This window comes from Cygnus atratus, chromosome 17, assembly GCF_013377495.2.
Source record: "Cygnus atratus isolate AKBS03 ecotype Queensland, Australia chromosome 17, CAtr_DNAZoo_HiC_assembly, whole genome shotgun sequence".
In the NCBI taxonomy this organism is placed as follows: Eukaryota; Metazoa; Chordata; class Aves; order Anseriformes; family Anatidae; genus Cygnus; species Cygnus atratus.
In genome coordinates, this window is record NC_066378.1 from 8,077,692 (window position 1) to 8,102,396 (window position 24,705).

General features: G+C 46.4%; 1 protein-coding gene across 8 annotated transcripts in view; it reads right to left on the reverse strand.

The window, feature by feature from the left end:
• Positions 1–24,705, reverse strand: part of FBRSL1 (fibrosin like 1) — a 518,137-nt gene that overhangs the window by 301,973 nt on the left and 191,459 nt on the right. Inside the window, exon 1 of one of the 8 annotated variants that reach the window (XM_050714126.1) lies at positions 14,429–14,607. The exons of 5 other annotated variants lie outside the window; for them this stretch is intronic. Coding sequence is in view for 1 of the 3 variants with exons in the window: in XM_050714125.1 (XP_050570082.1) it covers positions 14,074–14,160 (87 nt within the window). In the remaining 2 variants the exon portion in view is untranslated. Of the gene's footprint in view, positions 1–14,073; positions 14,257–14,428; positions 14,608–24,705 lie in introns of those variants that run through there. 2 more of the 8 variants (XM_050714127.1, XM_050714125.1) reach the window with 2 other exon arrangements.

Sequence of the window (24,705 nt, forward strand, 5' to 3'; positions counted from 1 at the left end):
AGCAAGTTACTAAATAAGATTTGTAGCTTCAAGTTGTACATTAAGGTGATTCGGACCTGTGATTCTCGGTTATAATGCGCCATCCAATATGAATCCAATGAGAAGTTGATTTTGCACATTTTTTTTTGGTGATGTGAAAGAAAGGGATATGCTAAAGATCAGCTCCGGGCTCATACAACAGATGCATCAGGTCTTACCAGCACTAGGGCAGCTGCCTGTACTGGAAGGACCCCTGGAAAGGAAGCAGCTCTGAGCAGGACCGAGGAATGACCGACTAAGCATCGAGCTAGCAAGGAGAGTGCTGTGTTCAGCTGGAGCCAATGGACTAAATCAGGCTGAGTTTACACAATGCTTTTAAACACCATGTAGGAGGCAATCAGAATTGACAGCTTCAACATTGCTGCCATCTATGCATACAGATACCATCTATTAAAGGCTAATATCAACAGCTGTGATGTTCAAAGCAGAAGTAGATTTAATATACATATTAAATTGTCCAAGCTGCAGGAGATGTTTCAAAATATGTTAGGAAATTCAACCAAGAAAAAATTCTCTGTGTATCACAGTATTTCTCTGCTAGTAATACTACCCATTAAAAGTAAAAGGTCTGAATCAAAGACAAAAGACGATGATAACCTTCAAAGATGATTTTACTAAGAGTAAATCCCCCAAAGGTAAACACATTACTAATGAGTGTCAGATAGGCAAAAACATTCAATGCAGTCATGCTTTGTTCTTGGAAAGAAAAGAGACTCACTCCCCAGGCTTCTGGTACCAAAAGAAAGATATTAAGCAGCATTTGCTAAGAAAAAACTTTTTAAGAACAAAGTGCAGACCTGGTGCACAAGCCCCAGAAGAATGGGAGATCACGTGCACATGGATAATATGTTTTATTAATTTATTCGTCTATTTAATAGATCTTGGAATAGCCACTGAAAAGAAAAAAGCGTCAGGGAAATATTGCAACAGAGCAACTGGGATTGTCTGGGCAGCTGTGGGCACATCACCCTGATACCAGGCTTGAGCAGCAGAAGAAAAACAATCCTTGATTCAATTGACTGAATTAAGTCATATTTCAGGCAACAAGGCTTTCAGAAAAATTAATCTTTTTGAATGAGTCCAATTTCATTTCTTTGGTAAGTTTGGTTGAAAAAGGAACCAGAAAAAAAATGATATATTTATAATTCTTGGTGCACTCATACTGGAAAATATTCTGATAAAATTAGCATGGTATAAATATCAAGAAAGCATATATTAAATGGGGAACATATCGGCTGAGTTCTCAGAACATTGTGTCAATAAACAATCATCAATGTTTATTATAGATGTCAAAATGATTTAAACAAGGCTCGCAGTTCTTCAATAGTTTCATCAATATCTGGGAAAAATATTATCAAAGCCACTGCTGATAAAATTCAGATGCCAACCACAGTTGTTTAAAAGTAAATAAGGCAGTTTTAGGCCGCAGCCTGGATTCCCTTGGAAGACACACCTCATTGCAAAGAGCACCTCCAGAAGCAACGCTGCACTACGCTATGAGGAGCGAAGGCACCCGAGGGAACTGAGCTTTTCTGCACTGACCACTGGTAGCAGCTACAGCCTGACCCATGATACAACTGGCCTGAGCTGCTCTGAGTCCTGCTTACCTGGAGCCCAGAGATCTACCAAATGGCCGGGATGTACAGCAAAAGCTGCCAACGGGCACCCAGGTGTGATGCACTGCAGAGCTCCCCCTGCTTAGAGTGGGGAGCTGAAGTTATCACCCTGGTGGTGCAGGAGCATTTTTCATGGCAGCCTGCAAACACTGGGGCTCTTTTCCATAGTTCAAGGCAAGGATGCAAGCATCCCCGTTCTCTCTCAGGGATTCACTCCAACCCTTCCAGAGTCCCACGTGAAAAACCCAGTGCTTAATGCAGGAGGGTTTCAGATTCACTGCTAGGACTCCAAGGCACCACAATAGCGCAATTAAAACACCACCAGATGTGTGTCATATAACACACGTTAGAAAAAGAAAAGACATACTGTGTGCAGATACAACAACAATTTGTTGTTCAAATTAATTCAGGAATCAGTACCATCCCTATAAACCCAACATACAAAACATATGCTACTGTAGGCATGCATAAGTTGCAAGCAATTTTTTCCAGATAAAGCCACACATGCAACTAATAAGCTCCAGCAAAAAAAAAAAAAAAAAAAAAAAAAGAGAAGAAACAAAGTAAACAAATACAAAGGCTGCCCAGGGAGCGATGAATCTCACATTGCTGCTGTCAAAGATCACAGCACCAAACCGCCAGAGCCCATAGCCTGCCCTCGGCACTGTGACAGCCCGGGCTCCTGCAGCCGGGCAGGGGATGAGCACAGCTGAGGGGGAAGGCAGCCAAGACCCATCCCATCGCTTTGCCCACCACCAGCACAACATCAAACTGCAGTGGCGTGGTTGAAATGACAGCAGACGTCTTTCACCTTGCAGGACCAGGCCTAAAACTCAATGTTCTCAGCCACTGCACAAACCAGCCCGCAGTCAGGTCCCTGAAATGATCTTTCTTCCCTCTGTTATGTCTGGAGACCCCACAGAAGGCAGGAGCACGGCTCCCACATAGCAGCAGCTGGAGGAAATGCTGGTGTTAACTCAAGAGGAGCACCCCTTGGATGCAGAGGGAACTGAGGGACGGTTGGCACAAGCTGTGCTATCACTTGGCCTTAGCAAAGAACATACATTTTTCTTTTGACTTCAGCTGCCTTATTCTAGTCAGACCCATGATTTGCTTTTACTGCTACTTCGTACCCTACCAAGTCCCTGCTCTCCAGACCTCCTGAGACTTGTCCTTGCCCTGGCAGAGGTCTTCCTCCCGCAGCTGGCTGTCCCTCGTCAGGCAGTGCAAAGCTACCTGAGAAACCATGGCTGCTTCAGCAAAGCCCGGCAAGCACCAGAGCCTTCTCCAGGCCCCCAGCATGGAGGTGGGGACGGCAGGGCCCCGACCGTGCACTTGAAGCAGAAGCAATCCATCTGTTAGGATCGCCCATCGCGATCGGTCGAGACATTAGTGTTGTCAAGGAAACTTTCCGTAGGGCCGTGAGGTCCTACACCACCACGGAGAGTTTTGTGATTTGAGGAAACACCGTTATAGCTACCGGAGCAGCACAGCCGGCTCCACAGAGATACACAGAAGCAATTTCCTCCCAATGCCCATGGGACATCCTGTTTGCTGTCCGGCATCCTGAAGAAAACAAAAATCTAAGAATAATTACAGCTGAAGCAGCAGGGTGAAGCCCTTTGGTAATTTACAGCCCTGAATAAACGCAAAAAGGGTGACAATTATTTTAGCTAATGATCAGCGAACTTGGAGATTAACGTCCACGGCCCAGGAGCAGGGAGCAGCTCTTTATAGGGCAGCGCAACGGCTAGGGTAAGCACAGGGCCCTACGAAACAGCTCTTTGACACTTGCTGTCATCAGGGGACACAGGGAATTACCCGAAGACACAATGGAGATGGCCTGGGATCCCGCCCTACCTCCTTCCCACCTAACACAGATCGCATCGCTTCATGGCGTTTGGAAAAGGCTCGTTGGCCTGCCCTGTAGCTCTTTCTGTAAGAGAAAGTGTGGGGGAAGGAAGAAAGCCCAAACAACCAAATTCACCAAGGCAGAACTACGGGTGGAGCTAAATCAGGTACTTACTCGGTTCTTTAATGTTCCCTTGTTGCTATCGGTGGATGAGCAGCAAGGGGACACTGGAAGTAGGAAGTCGGAACGGCAAAAAGCCTCTAAAATTACAGCGCAAAAATTGAACATGTCTGCTCGAGATGTGAAACTGGTCTCACATGGAGCTTTTGTGCTAACAGTTGTCTCAGTCGATATGCAAATTCCTTATAGCAGTACATGTCAAGATACCACTGCACACACATACTATAAATACGCTTGCTCAAAACACTTTACCTTAATGCTATTCACAATGTACCTGACAGCTTCCTATTTCAAACAATATTGCTGCTAAAGGAAACCATTAACAGAGGGCTAAAGGAAACAATCTCATTCACTGAACCAACACTGTTGTCTCGGCAAAACAAAGCAATTAACATCTGAGTTCACAGGAAAATATATTAGCACAACAGATGCATGTGCATGCATTTTGGCCCTTTGGTAAAATGCACTGTTTTGGGGCCAGATGTTTCTGCTCATGCCAAAGTAGAATCCAGCTGCATCAAGCTGTGAATATTTCTTCTGATCTGTCAAAATCTGCTATGAACTAGAACGGAAAAAAACAGAACTGAAGTTTGAAATAGAAGTCTGTTTTCCACTGGGGATTTTACCACCATCTGTATTTTAAAAGCTTTAGTACAACTTGACAGAGTCTGAAAAAGTTTGCAGCACAATAGGTAAAGCACAATGAAACACCATTCAAATAAGGTATCTGGGAGAGCTGAAACATATGGTAAAAGACTAGTTTTGAACATATTTTTCCCCTAAAATCAATTTAAACATATTAGTTGGATTTACAATGTGTTTAAGTTGTACAGCCTTTCTTGTAATGTGCTGCTAGTGTGAGTTGAACTCCTATTATTGACATGAAGGGGTAATATTGAATTACTGGGTAAACAAGGTCCTCTTTTAAAAATACCAGCCGTGATTTTTTTCTCACGGTTTTTAAAACTATTTTTTGTTTCTTCCATTAATAGAATTACTATGGATTTGCACTGAAGCAAGAGTAAAATGACATCCTTTTCCTGTACCCATAAAAAAGGGAGCCACAACAGAAGCAGAAAAGCTAGGAGTAAAACACGAAAGCCTTTCATAAGAGAAGTTCACAAACCATTCTCTCTTTGCCACGGCTTGGTGCTGTCCTTCCCAGAAACCACCCACCTACCAGGAGCAGCACACTCCCAGCCTGCAGGCCACTTGTGGGAAAACCCTTCATTTATAACACACCAAAATACATTGTTCTAACCCAAAAGGCAGCTTCTCTCTCCCCACTGGGAGAATGCCAGTGGAAGGAGCAGGATAAAACAGTGCCTTGCATCTGCTCAGCAAGTATCTGCACCATTATCTAAAGGCACATCCTAGTGCTGACATTTTCTAAGTGTCTCAGGTCCCCTGACTCCTAAAGGTGTTGAGATTCCAATCTCCCGTGCTTTACCCTGGAAATTTCAGCTTAAAAAATAATATTAAAAAATCTCCAACAGACAAATACATATGGTATAGTGCAAAGGCTGTGAAATACACCTGGACAGATCTGAACTGAATTCACTGCAGATGAAATTCTGGTTACAGCCCACTCTCCACATTTGTATGCTCGCGCTCAGCAGCTGTGCTGCCTTCCAGGTGTGCTGCGCAGCTTTTCCACTGACAGGGTTATCTATTTTACAACGAATTATGCTAGCAGTGAAAATCACAGTAGAATTGTTTTGAAAGAAGCAAGCCTCAGATGGACAATTTAGATTTCACATAAGTTGAAAGAGGATTTGCAGGTTCAAATTATTAATCAACACCCTGCCAGGCAGGGACCAATAGCAATCTGCCGGTGCTGAGTTTTCTTGGACTTGAACGGTGAAATCTGGATTTTAGATTGACTCGGTGGGGAGAGGGGGTCTTGTGCCTACAGCCCTTTCCTTCTAAAGCATCCAGGCAAAACTGGGCCCTGGATTACGCAGGCAGATACGAACTTCAGGACGGCAGGGAAAGTTCTTCCCCCTGGGAATCAGTGCTTTGGTGCTTCACTTTCTGAGCCACTGGACGAGGGGACAAGTCTGCTTCTCTGTTGTTAAAAACATGACAAGACATTATAAACTGCCCACGGGGTCATGTGGCCTCTCTGTCGTTAGCAAGAAGCACAGAAAAAATGATGCCAGAAAAAGGTAGGTACCTGCTGAGCAGCAGCCGATTGCTGCAACAGCTCGGCTCTCCCGCAGCGACAATCGCGATGACGCAGGCTGCTCCAGCAAGGAAGAATTTAATTGTAATGAGCCCCTCGCACAATGTAACGACCGTTAATCACAGATAATCACACAGTGGGTGCTTCTGGTCACATCAGGCTAGGTTTAGCATCATTTTGCTTGACCCATCAAGCTGATACATGCCTGCAAAATTCTGCGGGGCCGGGCTTGCAAATCAATGTCCATGTTAAAAAAACATAATAATATTAAGAAAAAAATCAATAGGAAAATGCTTCGTGCTTTTGAAAAAATGCTAGCTAATGCTCTTTTACAAACAACAATTTTAAATGGGTAGAGCCACCATTTGCCGTGCAGTTCTGTACAACCCAACGTAACGCCCTGGGGGACGGTCACCGCTGCTGCCAAGCAGACCACTGCCGTGCGCAGGCAGGACGAGCAGTAGCACAGACCTGACATGCCTCAGTCAAGGCTTGATGGCGTATTTCAGGAGAGCACCCCATCTGTGCGGATACTTAAAATGCAGCTCTCACATGCCAAACACCTCCCAGGCTCGGAGCCCAGCAGGCTGACAAGGGGCACCCTGCAGCCCTGCTGCTCGGCGCGCTGCGGGCTCCCAAACAGCTGGGTGGGCTCTCAGCTCTGAAGCCCCCATGTGCACGGTTGAACATTTTGCTGCCGAGCAGTGGACAAGGTGCAAAAGGCAGACGGGGAAGAGGAAGGTGCCAGCCTACGTGTGAGAAGATGCACGTATGTGAACAAGACAGGACTGTGCAACACTCGAGCCAGACAGCACCCCTTCCACGTCTCCGTTCTTCTCTCTAGCGTACATCTTTATTGCAAAGAAGTGTTGCAAGATGAAATTTGGGAGCTCGAGGCTAAAAAACAAAGTGGAAAGAAAGGGATATGCTCCCACAGACCTTGATTGAAAGCGGTGATTTTATTTTTATTTTTACCGTAACCGTCTCTCAGAGAAGCCATCCACGAAGTGTCACCCTGCTTCTTCTCCTGTTGCGTTACATTACAATAACACTGGTTTCCTCTCGCCAGCTACTCATCTAGGATTACCCCCAGCACAGCCCTCTTTTCTTTCACATCTAGTCAGAAAGCAAATTAGTAGCAGCCCGATGGGGGAGTGCTAAATTTTTCATTACAATGTTTCTCCAGAGGTTTGGTGTTTAATAATTTGTACTGTATAAAATTTCACATATGGGAAAACAAGGCACCACACAGCCTCTCCAGATGCCTTTTTTTTTTTTTTTCTTCCTGCTAATCATGTGAGCCCCCCAGCTAAAGTAGTGGATTTAGGGCATAATTAAAGCTTTATACTTTAATAGTAATATGGGTAAAGCCCAATTTTATTTTTGAGGAGAACATGCCCCGTCAGTAAATTCCCATTTCACTGAGGATCAATTTTCAAACAGGCTTTGTAACCCAGGCTTTGTTCCTGGCATGCATGCCATGGAAGCAAACCACGCAGGCAGCTCGTGGTGCTGTGCGAGCCACATGCCCCTGCTTCACCGCCGAGGCTCCCTGAAGCCCGACGATCAAGCCGAGAGCAGTGCTGGTGGCACAGGGGACATCTGCAGGAGACCCTTGGCATCATTTGCTCTGCTTTTCATCACACCGTTTGGAAGGGAAGTCTCTCAGATTGGCCCCACGAACTGCAGCCCTCTGACAGCTTTAGCTCGGCCCCAGGCACAGCAGAAGGGAGCTGACTTTGCTGTTGTGCTCCCAAACCACCAAGATTCAAGTGGGACCGAAGCAGGGAGCAGATTCTGCTCTAGGTGCTTCACAGCTAACGACCCATCACGTAATCCACCTACTGCTGGAACGTACCAATTACTATTTCTCATCCCCAGGCATCTTTCCCTGGGTCCTCCTCGATCCCTTTATCCTCTGAGCAACGTACTGAGGTTTCAGAGATGCCACACTTCGGCAGAGCGTGACGGATGGGAAGGGTACGTGAAATGGAAGAAGGGGTGTTGGCAGCAAAGGCAGGAGACAGATTCCTAGCACGGCTGAGACAGGAATAGTTACACGATGGTCAGCACTCTGAGAACTAATTTTAATTATTTGATGAACTCTGGAGTGCAGCTCCCTTTAAGAATGAAGCATCCAAGCAATTATCTTCCCAGGACAACAACTTACAACATCAAGTCCTCTCCTTCTTCCCCTCCTAAATATCCTCCCAAGTAAATTAAGGAAACACATGCAGAGAAGGACAACCACCACCATTTACAATATGGATTTAATTAGTTTCCCCCATCTGCTCAAGAGGCTATAGACTGCCTTAAAATGAAGTGCTTTAGCGCTATGATGGATTTGTGATTTCCCATAGAGAAACCAGGTGACAAGGAGCCAGTTTGAACTAGCGTGGTAAAAATTTACGATGTTCTTTGACAAATCTTGCTGTTCAACAGAAAGGAGGGGTTCCAGTTTTGCCATCAGTGTCTCTGTGCCCCTACTATGTGGTTGAAAGCCAGGTTTTACTCCAGCAATCAGCAGCAATACTGGGTAGGGTAAAACTGTTACCATGGATAAAGCATCTACTCAGCTCTTATAGGCCGCAATATGCTGGCAAATACATCAAATGACCTAGAACTGAGAAATAACGACCTTGAAAGTGAAGCTTATTTCTGGTTTTATCCATCTTTAATATCACAGCTTAAACTAAATCAACTACACATTTTAAGATCTATATTGTATCCTTCCAAATCTATTTGAGAATGCTGAAGTCTTGAAACATTATTTGTTGAGGTGCAGAGCTTATTACAGGTCAAAATTCTCCTTGCCTTCTACAGGTACGTTACTGAAGTCAGTACAACCAATACAGGACAGAGAGCTCCCCAAACAAGGCAAACCTTCTTAGTGGCCATAGAACTACTGATATAAATTTGAGTATACATACAGTAGCCAAATTTAAGTATAAGAAAGGAATGTATGTACTTAGTAGTGCTTTCTAAATGTCTTTTTGTTGAGTTCCAATTTCATTGGCATGTAGAGGTCCTGCTGAGTGAAGTTTCAGCTCTGTAACCCCTATTTTTCACCGTGTACCTTTCCAACCACTCAATTAGTGACCAGTTGCAAGGGTGTCGATGGAACGGCACCAACGCACAGAACAAAGTGACCTTGGGGAGGTCCGCTCATCTCCCAGTTTAGCAGCCCTTTCCATGAAATCCCTTGGCAGGAAAATACACACGTGGGGACATCACAGAGGCAAGGTCCCTGTGCCAAAGAGCAGACTGGATTCTCCAGATCAGTCTCTCCATGACAGCGATCCCTAACTCTCCAGGACATCTGCTTATCCAGCAAAACCCCAGATAACGCACAGCAGATGGGACAGCGCGGCAATTAGCATTTATGTCCTGGAGTCACGTCCTACCTCCAGTCTGACCTTAGACACATGTATATCTCTGCTATTGTTTTGTCTCCCTTCCCTTTACTTTTTTTCTTAAATAGAAGCCAGTTATACATAACGTCATTATGATCAGTTTGTGGGGCTCTATTTATCTGCAACTGCCAACAGCAAGGTAATCTTCAGCACAGAGTACAACTGCTCTGTCATCGCGTGTCTCCACGACAGCGATGCTCGTGTTATCCTTTGAATGGGGAGAGGTCAAAGCACCGGCGTTAAACCGGTGGGGCCCAAGAGCTGAAGGACGAGCTGCAGGATCAGTTTTTGCCAGCGGAAACTCATCCACGTTCTGGTTTGGCGGGAAAAGGATTTGTAATAGCTTACACCAGATAAGGAACACGGGAAATAAATACATAAGTCAGAACTTACTAATGGGTATTATTTCACAGATAGGAGCAAGTTAATGCCATATAGCTAGGCAACAAAGCCGTTCCATCCTTGATAAAGGCATAAACACATTAAAGGAGTAATCCCTGTGTGACATGGGGTTACTTGTGCAATCATAAAATTTCCACTGCTTCTGCCAGCACTGCTGTTTAAAAACCACTCTTCTGTCCCAGCTTGATCCACCCCTGCAGCCCGTGCTTTGCTTCTCCTTTCATGCGCACGAAGATGAAGAGAACCCCAACAAATCCCTTTTACAGGACAGACAGAAGCCTCCTGTACCACAGGCAAACCAGCAGCTTGACCTAACGTTGGCCGCTCCAGATGATTTCCAGCCTCAACTTCTCCATCAGTTCCGCCCTGCCGTGACACCACCAGGCCCCGCTTTGCAGCCAGGCCCCGTTGCAGAGGAGGAACTACGGGAACCAAAGCAGCAAAGCCCCACTTGGGTGCACAGCCAGAGTGGGCTTGGCTCGCCCGTTTACCCTGCCTACCACCCTACCTGCAGGCTGCTTTGTTTTGCCCAGAGATTTACCGGGTGCTCGGTTCTTCTCTTCAGCAGAACCAGTAATTCCACGCTACAGGAAGGGTTGGACATATTTGCTTTCCATTACTGTGACAGGTCCCTTGTCTGTCTGAGACGCCTTGGAAGAAAGTACAGATTACAAAGTACATCCCAACGAGCAGACCTTGCGAAGACCAAGCGCTGTTCGAAGTTGCTGTGCTATGGCCTAGAAAATGGGTAGCTCTTCTTCCCCTTGTGAAAATAAACAGCTGATGAAGAACGAACGAATGACTTGATATCAAAGAATCCAGCTTGATCCATTTCAATATTTTGTAATCTTCTTCTTTCCCTTCAGAAAATCCACCCAGCAAAATCAAAGCTCTTAAGATAAGGTAACTTGTTAAAATAAATTTTATGGGGATTGTTTTGCAGCCTTCGCTCTACCTCCAATATTTATTATCATTTCACCATTCGGGGTGGGCAGTCTGCAGGTATTTTGATAAATTGATTGATCCTTCCACATTTTCTAGGCACAGACAGGATATACAACAGAACACTAAGAAAACGGCCATTTGAGAGAAATCTTTCTTCACTCCTTTAAGGACACTGAGAAAACTTGCAGTAAGATCCAAATTACAGGTGAAAATTCTCATTATATTAAAATATATATATTTAAATTATCCATTTTTTCAGACTAGAATTGAAGTCATAACTATCTTTTCATTATAGAAATGCATATAATAGCACAGTGAGACCTCTAGAAGGGACAGGATATTTCCTAAACGTTAGTGTTTAAGACAGCTTAAACACTGACAGTTTCCAAGGTCTGGGCTCTCTCCAGATACATTCATCAGCTATTGCAACATATAGGATTGCTTCATTACTGGCGTGCGCTTTTGAAAATAAACACTCTCCTTCCTTAGAAGTTCAAGTAAGCCACACTCAAGTAACAAGCCAATATTCACACGTAAGGATCCAAGCTGTCAGAGCTCTGCTTAAAGCACAGAACTGCTGACTGGTTCAGTTACAGAGGGGGACAATAATGAAAAGAGAAGCCAAACCAAGAACTCACTCTGGAATATTGAGCATGAAAAATCACGATGCAGAGAATTACACAGAAGAACGTTGTTCTTGAAGCACTTTTTTTTGTCTGGAAACCACAACAGAAGAAAAAGATGGTGGTACCTCTACATAATTTTTCAGAAAAAAAATAGAGAAACTAATGCTGCATTTGCCTATTAGTAAAATAAAGGGAAGAAAAAAGGAGTATTGTTACAGAAAAAAAGAGGAAACCTCAGCTATTATCATCTCTGCCTGCAATCCTTTCACTTCCCTGAATTCATTGACATCTTGGGGCAAAAGAGCGAGCTCTTCTTTCCTCGCTGAAATTTCACAGCAAATGGTTTTACAAGCTCTGTGTTGCTTTATCAGCCCTGAGTGAATCGCTTTAACTAGAAATTTTAGTCCCGCTTGTAGAAATTGCTACGTTTTAGTCAAGCTATGAATGAAATGGTTTCAACAAACAGAAAATATAAATGATCTAACACTGAACATGCCTCTCTTTTTCAATAAGTTGCTTAAAACAAAACTCTGATGCCAATTTGTAAGATTTAATGAATATGCGTACTGTTAAATGAATAGACTATGCCCCAGAGCTGCTCATTTAGGATACTGTTGCTGTAATAAAATTAGCTAAGTGCCCAATGAAAGCTCAGGACCCTGGGCTGGTGCTGTCTAATTGAAGTTTACAACTTTATTGGAGATTCTTTGCATCTTACACATTTGCTTTGCAGAGTTTAATAGCTGGTGGCCTTGGTTCTAACTTAATTACAAATCGGAAAGGAAGGTTGTGTCAGCACGATAACATTTGGCTAAGCTGAGATGTATGTTCCAGGCATATTTCACCTGTTCTCATCTTAATTTGACTGGACTAATGGTTCTAATCACACAGAACAAATGGGTCTTTAAAATAAAGATAAAAAATTAAGGGCCAGGTCCTGCACATCCTTCGTAGTCAGTGAGAGCGGTCGAGCTGGAAGCACCGAGCCCTCGGCGGGCAGCCCTGAGCAGCAAAATGCAGACCAGACATGAAGCGAGGTCGAAACTGGCTGCACCTTGCCGAGAGCTCGATGGAGAAGGCAGACAAGGGAAGTCTTGGCGAGGAGGATTCAGAGGCAGGGGAGATTCTGGGGGAGATTCAGAAGCAGGTTCACGTTGATTTTTCAATGCTAACTTCAAGGAAAGAGCTGATTGGCAGGTACCAAGTAAAACACCTTGAGAAAATAAAGAAAAGGCCACGGGAAAGCAAGACTATCTAACTTTCTAGGAGATAAGATGCAGCGTGTTCACTGTGCACACAACCACCTCCACGTCCCACAGACAGACAGGACTCTGCGGCGGTCCATTAACGCTCAGTATGTTCCACCCATGAAAAAGGGAATTTAATACATCTGTCGGAACACAGAGACAGAATAAATATCCTTATCGTTCCATTTACTGTAAATAATACTTAAGTGCAAGTCAAATATTAGCTATATTCAGCACAGCATCATAACAAAACAGGCACTGCTAACATTATGGTCCCAAACTGTGTTATTCTTAATTAACATCTGACATATATCTGCTTTTGCAATCACCCATTACTGATTAAATGACAAGGCACAATGTCAGATGCATAATCTGATTGGTTAGTACTCAGTTACCAAGGTGTTACATTTGGAAATTGCCCGTGAATTGATTTCTTTTATTGAATTAATAAGTGTTATCATACTGTACAGAAGGTAAAATTGCCACTGAATGTGAGCGATAACATATAATTACAGAAAATCAAATCCTAATCTGCAGAGCCAAGCCAGGTGTCAACATTTTAATTGTAGTTGGGGAAGCGCAGTAACACCACGGCGCAGGAGGAGGAAGGGGAGAGAGCTCAAGTGCAGGAAGCAAGAGAAATATATTGCACAAGAAAACAACTTTAGTTAGGCATGATAGCAGCCTTGAGGGATGTCAAGCACTCAGGTGTGCAAAAATATTATACTTAATTTTTCATTTTAGACAATAATCTCACACACCGCGACACCTGACTGCCATCCAGACCCAAATCTATCTCTCAGAGTCTAAGATTTGCATTTTGGGAGAATGTTTCTGAAAGATTTTGAGAGATACAGGCATAAAATACATAAATTATGCACTTCCCCTATTCTTGCCTTACAGAAATAAAATAAAGATCCTTCCTTCCCCCAGGACTACCAAGTCCCTGCTAGGCGATACCAAGGTTTTCTGCTGTAAATAAAAACTCAAAAGTTTTATTAGTTTTAGTAGCTTTACACACTGTTTCAGCTAAAAATGTCTCTTCAAGCAGCTTCCTAGTTGCTCTCCCTGCTGGTCTGCAAACACCGCACTACCGCAGCTGCCTGGTTGTTTAACTTGATGCTGTTAAATTGGCATAACCCCCTTGCACGGACACTCTTAAATTAGCTAGTTCCAATACATTTGATCTGTATCAGCCACTGTTAAACCAATTTGAGCGTTCATGCTAACAGCCCACACCAGTTTAACTATGTGTACTCAGAAAATGATGTGGCTAAATTGGTGCAATTTCTTTCGATTAAGGAGGCCTGGGAGAGCCTCGACTCCCTCCTGATGAGGAAGGAGCTCTTGAAGGCACCACAACCCCCTTGCAGAGACTTCAATTCTCACTCACGGGTGCACATCCAAGAGCTGTCCCTGTCACCCCTCAGTCCAGGCACTGCTGTGTGGGCAGTGCGCTCCAGGTCCCCTCCATCTCCACCGCCATCCCCAAGAGCACAGCTCCCCATGCTGCTTCTCTCTCCCTCCTGGGGAGCCAACGGGGCTGTTCACCAGCAGGCCCAGTTTACCGGCTTCTCCCTTCGTGAAGCTCTCTTGGTTTGGGTTTGCTCTGGGATCCCTGTTCCTTGGAAGAGGAACCCATCCGGGCAGAACATGAGGTAGCATGCAGGAAGGAAGCACCAAGGCAAGAGACACGAAGCTCTGTGCAAAGACCATGGCTGTTTCCCTCCTGCAAGCCAGCTACCAATTTGCAGAACAGCTGTTCGAATTGTCAGCGTTTTCTTTTGTTCAGGGATAAAGAGGAAGAGGTCAAGTCATCCTGTTTGTATGAAGAGAGAACTTAAAAACCACACTACCACCACCCAACTGGCAAGGTATCTTGGCAGCAGGATGGCATATACAGATTTTACAAGAAGCTCTTACCAAATTGTTTCCTTCTATGCTTCTGTTTTCACGGTAACAGTCAAAGTTTCCTTCCAGAATTGCAAAGCCCCGGGCTGAGCTGTAAGATCACCGGGCCAGCAAACATCAACACAGTAGCACAATGAAGAAATGCAAGAGCTAACTGGTGGTGACTTCGTGTCTTGAGAACTATGAGTGCCTCTTGCACATGCAGTCCTCTGGGGAGGTGATGAGAAGCAGCAAATGAGGCAGGAGTATGGCACGTGGCAAGGCAGTGCCTGGGCAAGCGAAAGTGTGGCCGGACACACAAACCATCGTTGCACAGAGAAGGGAGAACAGCACCTCTCCAGAGCGAGTGCATCTGGATTCTGTACATTGGCCTTGCTTTTAGATGATAATAAAGTCATTGGAAGACAAATTTATTACCAGAGCTGAAACAACTCATATTAAAAAAGATTTCTAACAGATGAGATGTGCAACTCGGCTCTGCAGTGATCACAATGGAGAAAGTAACTGGTAGCAGTTGTTACATGCCTGAAGAATGTGATTTCTGGAGAGTAGGAGGAATTAGACCAGCAGAAGGCTGAATATTGTAATGGAAAACATAGCTATACAGAAGAGGTTTCCCAAAATTTCCTTCTACAATTTAAGGTAACCACCAGGGAGCATCGTTGCAGGAGAGTGAGAGTGAAACTTGCAGCAAACAAGCCTGTATGGACTGAGATGAACCAACCCGGAGCCTTTTGCTGTGACCAACATCTGCCTGACCTCCGTGCCAGCAGAAGAACAGGGCAGGGATGCTGCCCGCAGCGCTCCTTGCTGAAACACGCCATGAGAAAAGCACGCTGCTGGCGCTGATGCACGGGGATGGATCGGACAGGGCAGCACCGGGGAGCAGCGGTGCTCTGCCACAGCGCAGGGACCTCCTGACCTCGGCTCGATGCGTCTCCTCCGCTTCAACGAGACGGAGCCACAACGGCCCAGACATGGCAGTCCCACGGCAGCTGTAGATGATGGAAGTTAAAAGCTAACCAATTCCCACCCTCCCACTGCCCCCAGCCATATGCTCCCAGCCTCTCCCTTGCACCAGTACCTTTACGACTAAGTGGTGAGACAATTCAGGAAGTTAGCCCAAAAAGAAACTAATTTCTTCTTTTTTTTTTTTTGTGTTTTTTTTTTGTTACCATGCTAGCTTTTGGCTGGTTAAGCTCTCTGCAGCTGTGGTGAGGACACACGCTAGTGGATGGAAGCATGAGGGAGGGAGCTGGAGCCCCTCTCCCCAAAGTAGGGACCAGGCTGGCATGGCACAGCACGGGGCGAGCTCCTGCTGCCCGACGTGGCAGGGACCTCCTGGAACCCATCCTGGCTGTTTTTAAAGACCATGTCAAACACAGGTCTATTTTACTTTATTTTTTCTACCGTCACTCCCTTTGATTCTGCTGTGGAAAAGCACAGTTCGAGCTATGCCAGGCGCTGGTGTTCTGTGGGGGAGGCTCCCAGGAAGCATTTACCTGCAGTAATCTCCTGTATATTGCTGCAGCCAACTCAGGCACCTACTTAATCTGTGACCTTACAGCTCCTGTCAAGCATAGTGTGACCCCCTCTAGACTCATATTATCCATTACCAAATTTTCATTTTTATTAAGCTCAGCAGAGACTTCTTTCCCTCTCTTCTAGGAAGCATGAATTCTCTGGTGTCATTTATTCCACAAATGATTTATACCAAGAGCCTGTCAACTACAGGAGGCACTTGCTTGTGCTTACCTTACCTGCAAGTAGCTCTGTCCTTTCTGGGTCATTACTAATAAAGCACTTATCCCTCCTACAAGCACAAATGCCTCCCTGTACTCTCGCAGGTATTTATCTGAGCACTTCAGAGTCCTCGGTGGATTTATCCTCACAGTGCTCTGGTGGGTTGGGCAGCGGCATGATTTCCGCTACACGGATAAAGAACAAGGCTCAGAGACTCGATTCAGCTCTTTACTGCTTCAACCCTGCGCACCGGGGGGCCGTAGCCACCAGACCATCCTCCTCTCGCTGCCCAGCCTGCCTCCCCAGGGTGGCAGGGAAATACCCACCGCTCAGCCCAGCATCGCTGCGGTACCAACCAGCCCCACGCCAGCACCGATGGCCTGCCCCAGCCCGTAGAAGAAAAAGCTTCACCCATGGATGTTTCTTACTGACGAGGTGCTTATGAAAGAGAGCATCAAAAACCCACGGCCTGGGCTGCACGACCTGAATCGCTCCCCCGCCGGCCTCCTCCTGCTCGCCGATGACTCATGAGATGAAGCCTCCCCGCTGCTCAGCGCCATTCGCTCTGCAGCCGGCCAGATTTCACGAACAACAGTAAAACAAATATATTTGTCTTGCAGCTAAAGCGCCAAGACAAGCAAGGAGCAAAGCCGGGGGCCAACTGTAACACCGCAGACTTTGGCAGCCAGCCCTCTTTCCAGCTCCTTATATATTTTTGTCCCAACTTTCCACCTACTTCTCCCTCCTCGCAGCGTTTCTGGGCAGATCACAACACCCACCAAAGAGCGACGAACGGCTGCGTGGCCGAGCGCTTGCCCTCGTCAAATTGAGGCATCTCCACGCTCTCCCCTCTCCCAGGCGTCACTTCGTCCCAAGCAAGGCAGAGAAACCTGTTGCTGCTGTTTCTCTTTCAAACCCTAAAGCCAACTGGCAAACCAGAGTTCAACCTCGCAGCTGCTGAATACAGTTGGATTAATACACACCGGCCAAACAAAATATTGCTTTTAAAATGTAATTTGTGTTTGGCACCGAACACACTGGGAGAATTCAGAGCAATTTGCACTGCAGACCAGCTAGTAACCCTATGCAAAGCGCGCTTTGATGCCCCCGATTTACATCTGACAGCCTTAATGCATTTTGGAAACAGGCAGTAGAGTAACAAGTCCCTGCACTAATCATAGCTGATGTAAGAACCCTGAAAACACTTAATTGCTCCTCATTTGTTGTAAAATTCTGCTTGCGTGCAGACTCTTTCCAAAATCCAAGAAGTCACTGCAAGCTGATGGAAAAAATGAGGAGGCTGATTCTGGCCAGGTACGATGACCCTTTTAGACAATCTGAAAATCCTCCTTATTGATCCCAAAATATACCTAGCAGTTTATTTTTGGAGGGATAGAAGGAAAAGAAAGGCGTACCAAAGGACAGGTCTCTGCTTTCCCCTGTAACTGTCTTGCCGGACCCTTGCATAGCCTCATTCTTCTCCGTCAGGCTGCAGATGGATTCATTTGCACGTGTAGCTATGGTCCATCTCTCACAGACAAAATGCATATTTCCCCACCACAATAAAAGTCAGTTCAAAGCAGGCTGCTCCCCTTGAAGTCGAGGGGAGACTTTTTAACCCATCAGTCTTACCAGGAGCTGGGCTGGGCCTGCTGAAATGGGTCTGCTTCAGGGAAAGACTCGCTGGCTGATTAGGGCTCAGCAGGAAAAAACACAGAGAATAGCTTACTTCTATTGATTACGCCCATTCACCAAATAATTTGAAATTAATCCTGCAATTTCATCTCAAGCTGCTTTGCCGCTGTGCTTGGCTGCTGAAGGAGAAAAGATTCTTGTGGAAGCGACACAGGTGAATTACATTTGCTCAACATTTTCAGCATTAAATAATCTGCACATAATTCAGGCTCACTCGAAAGGTACGCTGCAACAAGCTGACATAAAATATGGCTTTGCTAAGCCAAAAAAGATAAAACAGGGATACCTTCATATTTAAAGGAGAAACAGTGAAGGATTTCATATTTTAATGAGATACAGATGCCGACCACTGAATAAATCACTCTGCCTATAATTAAAGAGTCTTCTGATGTCTGAAGACTCTTCCTGTCATGAAAACTCTTGGATGCTATTTCATCTCCATCCTAAGCCTGATTTCAGACTGAAAGACGGGGGATCCAAATGTTGATGTCACCCCAGACACCACTTACAGTCTCCATTTCCCTTACGAAGAACTTGGCATTAATTTGCCTGTTATTTATTTTTTTAGTGGGTCTTCAGGCACCCTCAGCTAGATGGGAGAAGAAAAATCAACAAGGGACCAAGGAATTTCCAGGCACTGGGCTTCAGCATTTCGTGCACAGCAGCCATATTTCAATTAGAGGTGTATCTCACTAACACTCAAACCAAAGAATGAAATGAGAAATGTAACGTTCAAGTACAGAAAGAAGACGGGAATATTTTACAGTTTTGCTCATGTTTCAACCATTGTGTCCCTCTCAGCTTAGCATGATCTGCAAAGTTACTAACTGTGCTCTCTAGCATGCCATCCAGGCGTTAATGGAAATAGTCGCTGCTCCGGGAGGCTGCAGGTCTCCAGTTTTTCCAGAGGCTGCTGCTTTCTATGTGCTTATAAACAACGTGAACATCTTTATCAATTTTTTTCTGGGGAAAAAAAAAAAATCCCAGGCTTTACAGGCTTCTTAGCCTACAGCTCTTTCCTTTCTCCACTTTTGAAAAATGTCCCATTAAGCTTCCTTTTCTCCAGTCTTCTCAAGCCTCATTTGCCCTCCACAAATTTTCAAAGATTACCGCTAATGGCACTGAAATGGCTTCAGGCAGTTTTCTGACTGCCCAGAGCCAAATTCCAGGAAGCTCTGCTACCTTCCCTATTCAAACCTATTCTGCCCCTATTCCCTGATAGCGCTGCACAGCTGACCCTCTCAGGAAGAGCAGAAAGGATAAAAAACTCATTCAGCACTTCCACTCTCTCACTTGCATCTTTTGAGTGCTTTTCCTCTCCACTGAGTAGTGGACTAACTCTTTCCCTGGCCCATCCCTTGCTACAAACACATTTATAGAAAGCCCCGCAGCTGCCCTTTATGCCTTTTGCCAATTACAGCTCATTTGGACTTTGGCCCTCTCATTTTTCTTTGCGTGTTCATGCTGAAGCTGTTCTCAATAGTTCGACCTACTCTCCAATTTCTTTATGCTGCTTTTGAGTTTCAGGTCATTAAAGCGCCCGTGATTTAGCTAAAGTAATCTCTTACTACATTTCCCATCTGTCCCTCCATTAAGAAAATTTGTACTTGTGCTGTTAAATTTGCTTCTTTAGGAAACTCTCAACTCTTTGCTTCCTTTTCACTTTGCCTAGCTTGCCAAGACTGCACCTCCGAGCCAACCACGAGTCTCTTCCTTGGAGCCCATTATCTTAACCACGCTGCTCTACCTACTTTTCTTCTTAATACCCACCAGTCTGGCAATCTATAAATGTTTTATTTTTGGAAAAGCTATTCTGCCTACAGTCATTCCGTAAATTTCCCAAGAAAGGACTGAGTTCCAGTTACAGATCAGTTTGTGTTTATTTTAGGAGCTTCTGGTTCTGGAGATGAACATGGAAAGCTTGAGCACTTTGAAGAAATTCCCCTGACCAAGTGCCTCAGCCAAACCTGCCCTGCTACAAAACATCACCACAAAACAGAGCAATTTGCAAAGAACGAAGGGGGGAAAGAAAGAATAACCTCTCAGACTCTTCTGGAAGGACACATGCATCCTCCACAGCACCCGAGTCTCTAGTTCAGTGTCCTTAGAAAAGGCTGCAGAATCCTCCTCACTGCCGGCACAAGACACAACGAAGGATTTAAATGCACGCTGTACAATTTTCTGTGCTGTCCCAGATAATTTACAGCCTTCCAAATGATGCCTCTCCATTCCTTAAATACGGGAGATCACCCTTGGGGAGGCAGCCCTGACCCCCGTCCTTTCACGACCCTCCCTGTGCACAGGGGATACTTAAATCCTACTGCCGGTCTCAGCTCACAGTAGCAGTCGACAGAAAAGAGGGACTTAGGTAGAAGAGCTAAGAAAGAACAGATATTTCCGTAGCAGCCCCCTAATACTTGGAGTGGGGAACGAAGACAGAGCGTATGAAGGAGCCATTGAAAGCAGCAGTGCTCCTAGCATGTGCTTCGGGAGATATCTGTTATCTGGGGCTTGCCAGCTGGCTCCCGGACACACAAGATCACAACGCCTTTAAACTCTGTTTGCTTTGCCATTCCCAGAAACATGGGCTTCGCCCTGAGGAAAAATCCCGTCCCGCAGTCTGTGACTAGCTGGGCCCCACCAGCCCCGACCCTGCCCCAGGGGAGCCCTGCCCACGTCCTGGCAGCTCTCCCGGGCAGGCCTGGATGAAATGTGCTCCAGCTCCCCACATCCCATCACCCCGCCACCATCGCCCATCATCTCCTGCTACACACAAAAATAAGCGTTTCCAGTAACACCCCCAGCTAATGCTAGGGAATGGGCTGTACCTGCACTAGGGAGGAAAGCAAACCCGCCTGCAGGAAGCCCGGCTTCCTTCCCAACACCACATCTGCCAGCAGCTGGTGGTAGCAAGCAGGCCCGGGAATGTGGAGCATCACTGGGAGGCAGCACTCCCATCTCTGCCTGCGCTCTACCTCCAGAGGCAGTGACTCTCCCGCCCTCTCTCTCCCAGAGCCAGCTAACACCAAGGGAAGAAGAAGAGATCTCCCCTTGCAGAGAAGCAGAACACGTCAGCCACAGGATTAACGTAACATAAATATGGTGCAAACAATGAGTTATCCACAACATGGCTTGAAAGCCCCTTAGAGAAACCTAGGGATTCATAATTGCCAGCTTAATTTCTGGCTGCTCCCCATCGGGCCATACAGCTCCTGCTGGAAACGTTTCAAGCTTCAACTTGAAACCGTTTAGGTCCTCGCTCCCATGACCGGCCTTGGCCGAAATCTGTTCCTAAGAACATCAGGATGCCATCAGCATACCCTCTTGTTAAAACTGCAATGCTCCCCAACAGCAGCAGTATTTCTCCTGCCCTTTTGTCGTTACCCAACTATCTGAGAGACTCCACCAAACACCTTAAGCTGGCTGTATCGATCCAGTTTGGGTTGCTGGGTCTTCTTGCTAGCCTGTTTCCATTCATGGTGTACTTCTCCATTTAGCATTAAATCGACAGTGACAGACCACCACCCTTTCTCCAAATTCACTAAATTGTTTAATAATACAATTTTTAGAAGCAGATTCGTGACTCACACACGTGCACGCACGCCAAGGCAAAATAAAGATGACAGCACATTTGAACAAGGCAGCAATAAAACAGTGATAGTAATAAAGAATAAAAATGCTATATCAAGTTGCCATGGGAACCAGCATTCAAGGACTCCAGGTAACGTTGTAAAACATGCCACTGAGCATGCAGCAGCTAAGCAGGTTAAGAGGTTATTTATTAGGCTGCAACATGTTGTGCAGTGCCCTCTGGTGAGAGCGCAAGAGACACAAGCGGGTCCAAACCCCAGGGGGAGGACACGAGCCACAGAGCCTCGTGCCCATCAGCCTGGCAGCAGTATAAACGGGATGGAAGTGGAGTGTGCCTAGGCAGTGGTATGGCTGTGTGCAGAGCCCCAAGGGAGGTGACACCAGGACACGCGCCCATGCCAGCTCCAACCTCTCCTCTGGGAGCCAGCAGCACCACGGTGAGCAAACCAAGGGCTGCAGGAAACGTGCCAGTAGCTGGGCGCTGCTGACCTCTGCCAATGCTGCTTCTCCTGCTAAAGGTAGGGGGACTTGCTAGGTGAAAGCTACGGTAGGTATGACTAAGGCCAGGAAGCGTAATCCTTGGTTGCAGTGTGTTTTCTTAAGGACTGAAATTAACTGCTCCATGCCCAGAAATGTCACTAAAATTGGAAGCAGCTCCCCGTGTGGAACAGCCACAGGACCAGGCTCGTGTTCCCCGTAGCACCAGGTTGCAGCACACAACGTGCCTGCAGAGGAACACGAAGAAGTAACTCAAAAGGTGAGGAGCCCATGTCAAAGTAATTCAGCTACTCAGAGTAAAACCACACTGAAGTGTCCTTTCCTGCTGGAGACAGAAACACACAGCTATTAACCACAGGGTGCATGCTCCACTGCAACCTCGCGGTGAAACTCCAGCCTCATGTGGAGCCCGGCGGCTGATGGCCACTTCTGTAAGCTCAGTTCCAGTCCCCTTTTCCTTATGTATACACCCAATTTGTAATGAAACACGACATTTGGCTACCATCCTTTCCGAGCAAACACCGCACTGCTGGGATGGTTAACATCCTTGCCCACTGCATTCAGCCTATATGCCAGCTGAATGCATCCATGGCCCTTTCCAGGTACTCTTCTTAGCCATAAGCCTTTATTTTGGAGAAGAGAATAGGTGGGTTGCGCACGATTTTGTTTTTCCCACAGTCCTTTCTTAATAGAAATCAATGGAAAATCTTATTAGATGATTTTGAATAAATACTGTTAATATTTTGTATTAGCTGCTCCAGAACTGGAATCAGAGCCAACACCATCCCACTCCATGACCCTTCTCATTACACCTAAAGGAGTGGAAATTGTAACACAGAGAGAGAATGGTTTCTAAGCCTGCCAAAGCCTTGCACAACACGAGGCATGGCCGGATTAATTTTTTCTATCAACAAAGCCAGACTATTTAGCCTCACTATTCAGCTCTGCTCTGCTGGGACTATGGTCAGCACACTTCTCTGCTGACAGCCGCTTCCAGTACCCGCCGCAGCTCTGCGGCTGGCAGAAGATCTGAATTTGTAGCTGAACTGCAGAAATGCTGATGGGGGACTGACTGGAGGTTGGAACGCGAGGCCTGGCTCTCCTTGTTTTCCCCTGCACTGTTAAAGCTGTCAATTCAATTCTCCCCCCACTAAGTGGCACCAATGCACCGCAAACCACAATGAAAACATCTGTACAGACAGCTTATAAATAAATATTCCCCTGTCTTCCTGAGCCTGGCCCGCAGCAGGGGAAATCAAACACGCGGGGACTGCGTGCGGAAAGGGGCGGCGGGCGATGCCGCAGGGCTGGCGCCGCGACCAGCTCCCCCCGTGCCCCAGCCCCACATAAACATGCTGATTGCGTTCCCACGAAGGCTGGGAAAGGCAGAGGGGCGATCTCACGTTAACTGCACCCCCTAACATCTGCTCTTGCTTTTACAAGACAAGGGGCACAGAGGTGGCAGCAAACATTTAAGCCCACGCAGCGCTGAGCGCAGGCCAAGCCAGGCTCTGTGCAGCTGAACTGCGTGCGACGTACAGCACAAATCACGACGGGAACACCAGAGCGCTGCCATTTGTCTTCCAGATGGCCCTTGCAAGGGCTTTGCGGCCAGGAGAGCTGTAAGACCGCCCTCAGCCCTGGCAAAAGCGTGCAGGGCTTCTCCCTGCTTTACCTGCAGGATGCCTGTGGTGTCATACAGCAGGGACAGCTCTGCTGGAAATCAAGTCTTCAGTGAAAAACAAATCTACAGTTCAAATCTACTGCAGCTGGGAAAAGGTTATGCAAACCAGTAAATGGGTTTTCTCATTGTTATCCTGCAAGAGAGGAAGCTAACAAGGAAAAACATCTAGGAAGCTTCTTCCTCACTACTGCTCTTGGCAAGAAGTGACAACCAAACATATTGGAGAACAAATCAATTTTTAAGAAAACAGTTTTTCACTCATACCAATACAACTGGGAACCACTGATCAGTCTGGGACACGACCATTTGTTTCCCTCCTCAAGGCTGGCCATTTGGAAGAGAGATGGTGATGGGCACTGCTGACCGGGGAAACAGGACGACGTACTGAGCAAGAGTCTGAGGAAGTCGTGTTCAGACTGGCACGTGGCCTCGGCACTGACAGACGAAGTACTTCAAGACAACTGATTAGTGATTACATACTGTAGGTATTTCAGCTCAAGTGCAAACTGGCTCAGCTACATCAGAGGTGTGACAATCAGAGGCAGACTAGAGACTGAAAGACGGTGTTTCAAACATGATCCAAAGATGACAGTACTCTGAACTGAGTACTAGAGGAGAAAAAACAACTCTCTATTCTCACAGCCCTGCCTGTACAGGAGCTGTTTTCACCCCTGGTCCAGCACTGCTGTGCCATGGGACGCAGGCCAGGCAGGGAATGCACCGGTGACACCGGCGCGCTGCGCTGGGCAGCACCCAGCAGGCAGAGCAGAACCCGGCGGCTGACAGAAAATGGACGTCAGCGGTTTCACCAACATCTGCCTCGCGTTTGCTTCAGCAGGAGGCAACTGGAAGAGAGCAGCCCCATAACGTGCCTCCGTGTGGGCCAGCCCGGCCAGACACCTGGGTGCTGGTGCTGGGAGCAGAGAGCCAGACAGACGCTCAACCCCCAGCCCGGGGCGGATGGTCACCATACTGCCAGACACACCAATGTGCCCTCCTAAACCCGCAGCGTGCAGTGACCGCAGAGGAACAACTTTCTTTCATGTTGAACAGAGTTAGAGAGCCACGATCGGCACCT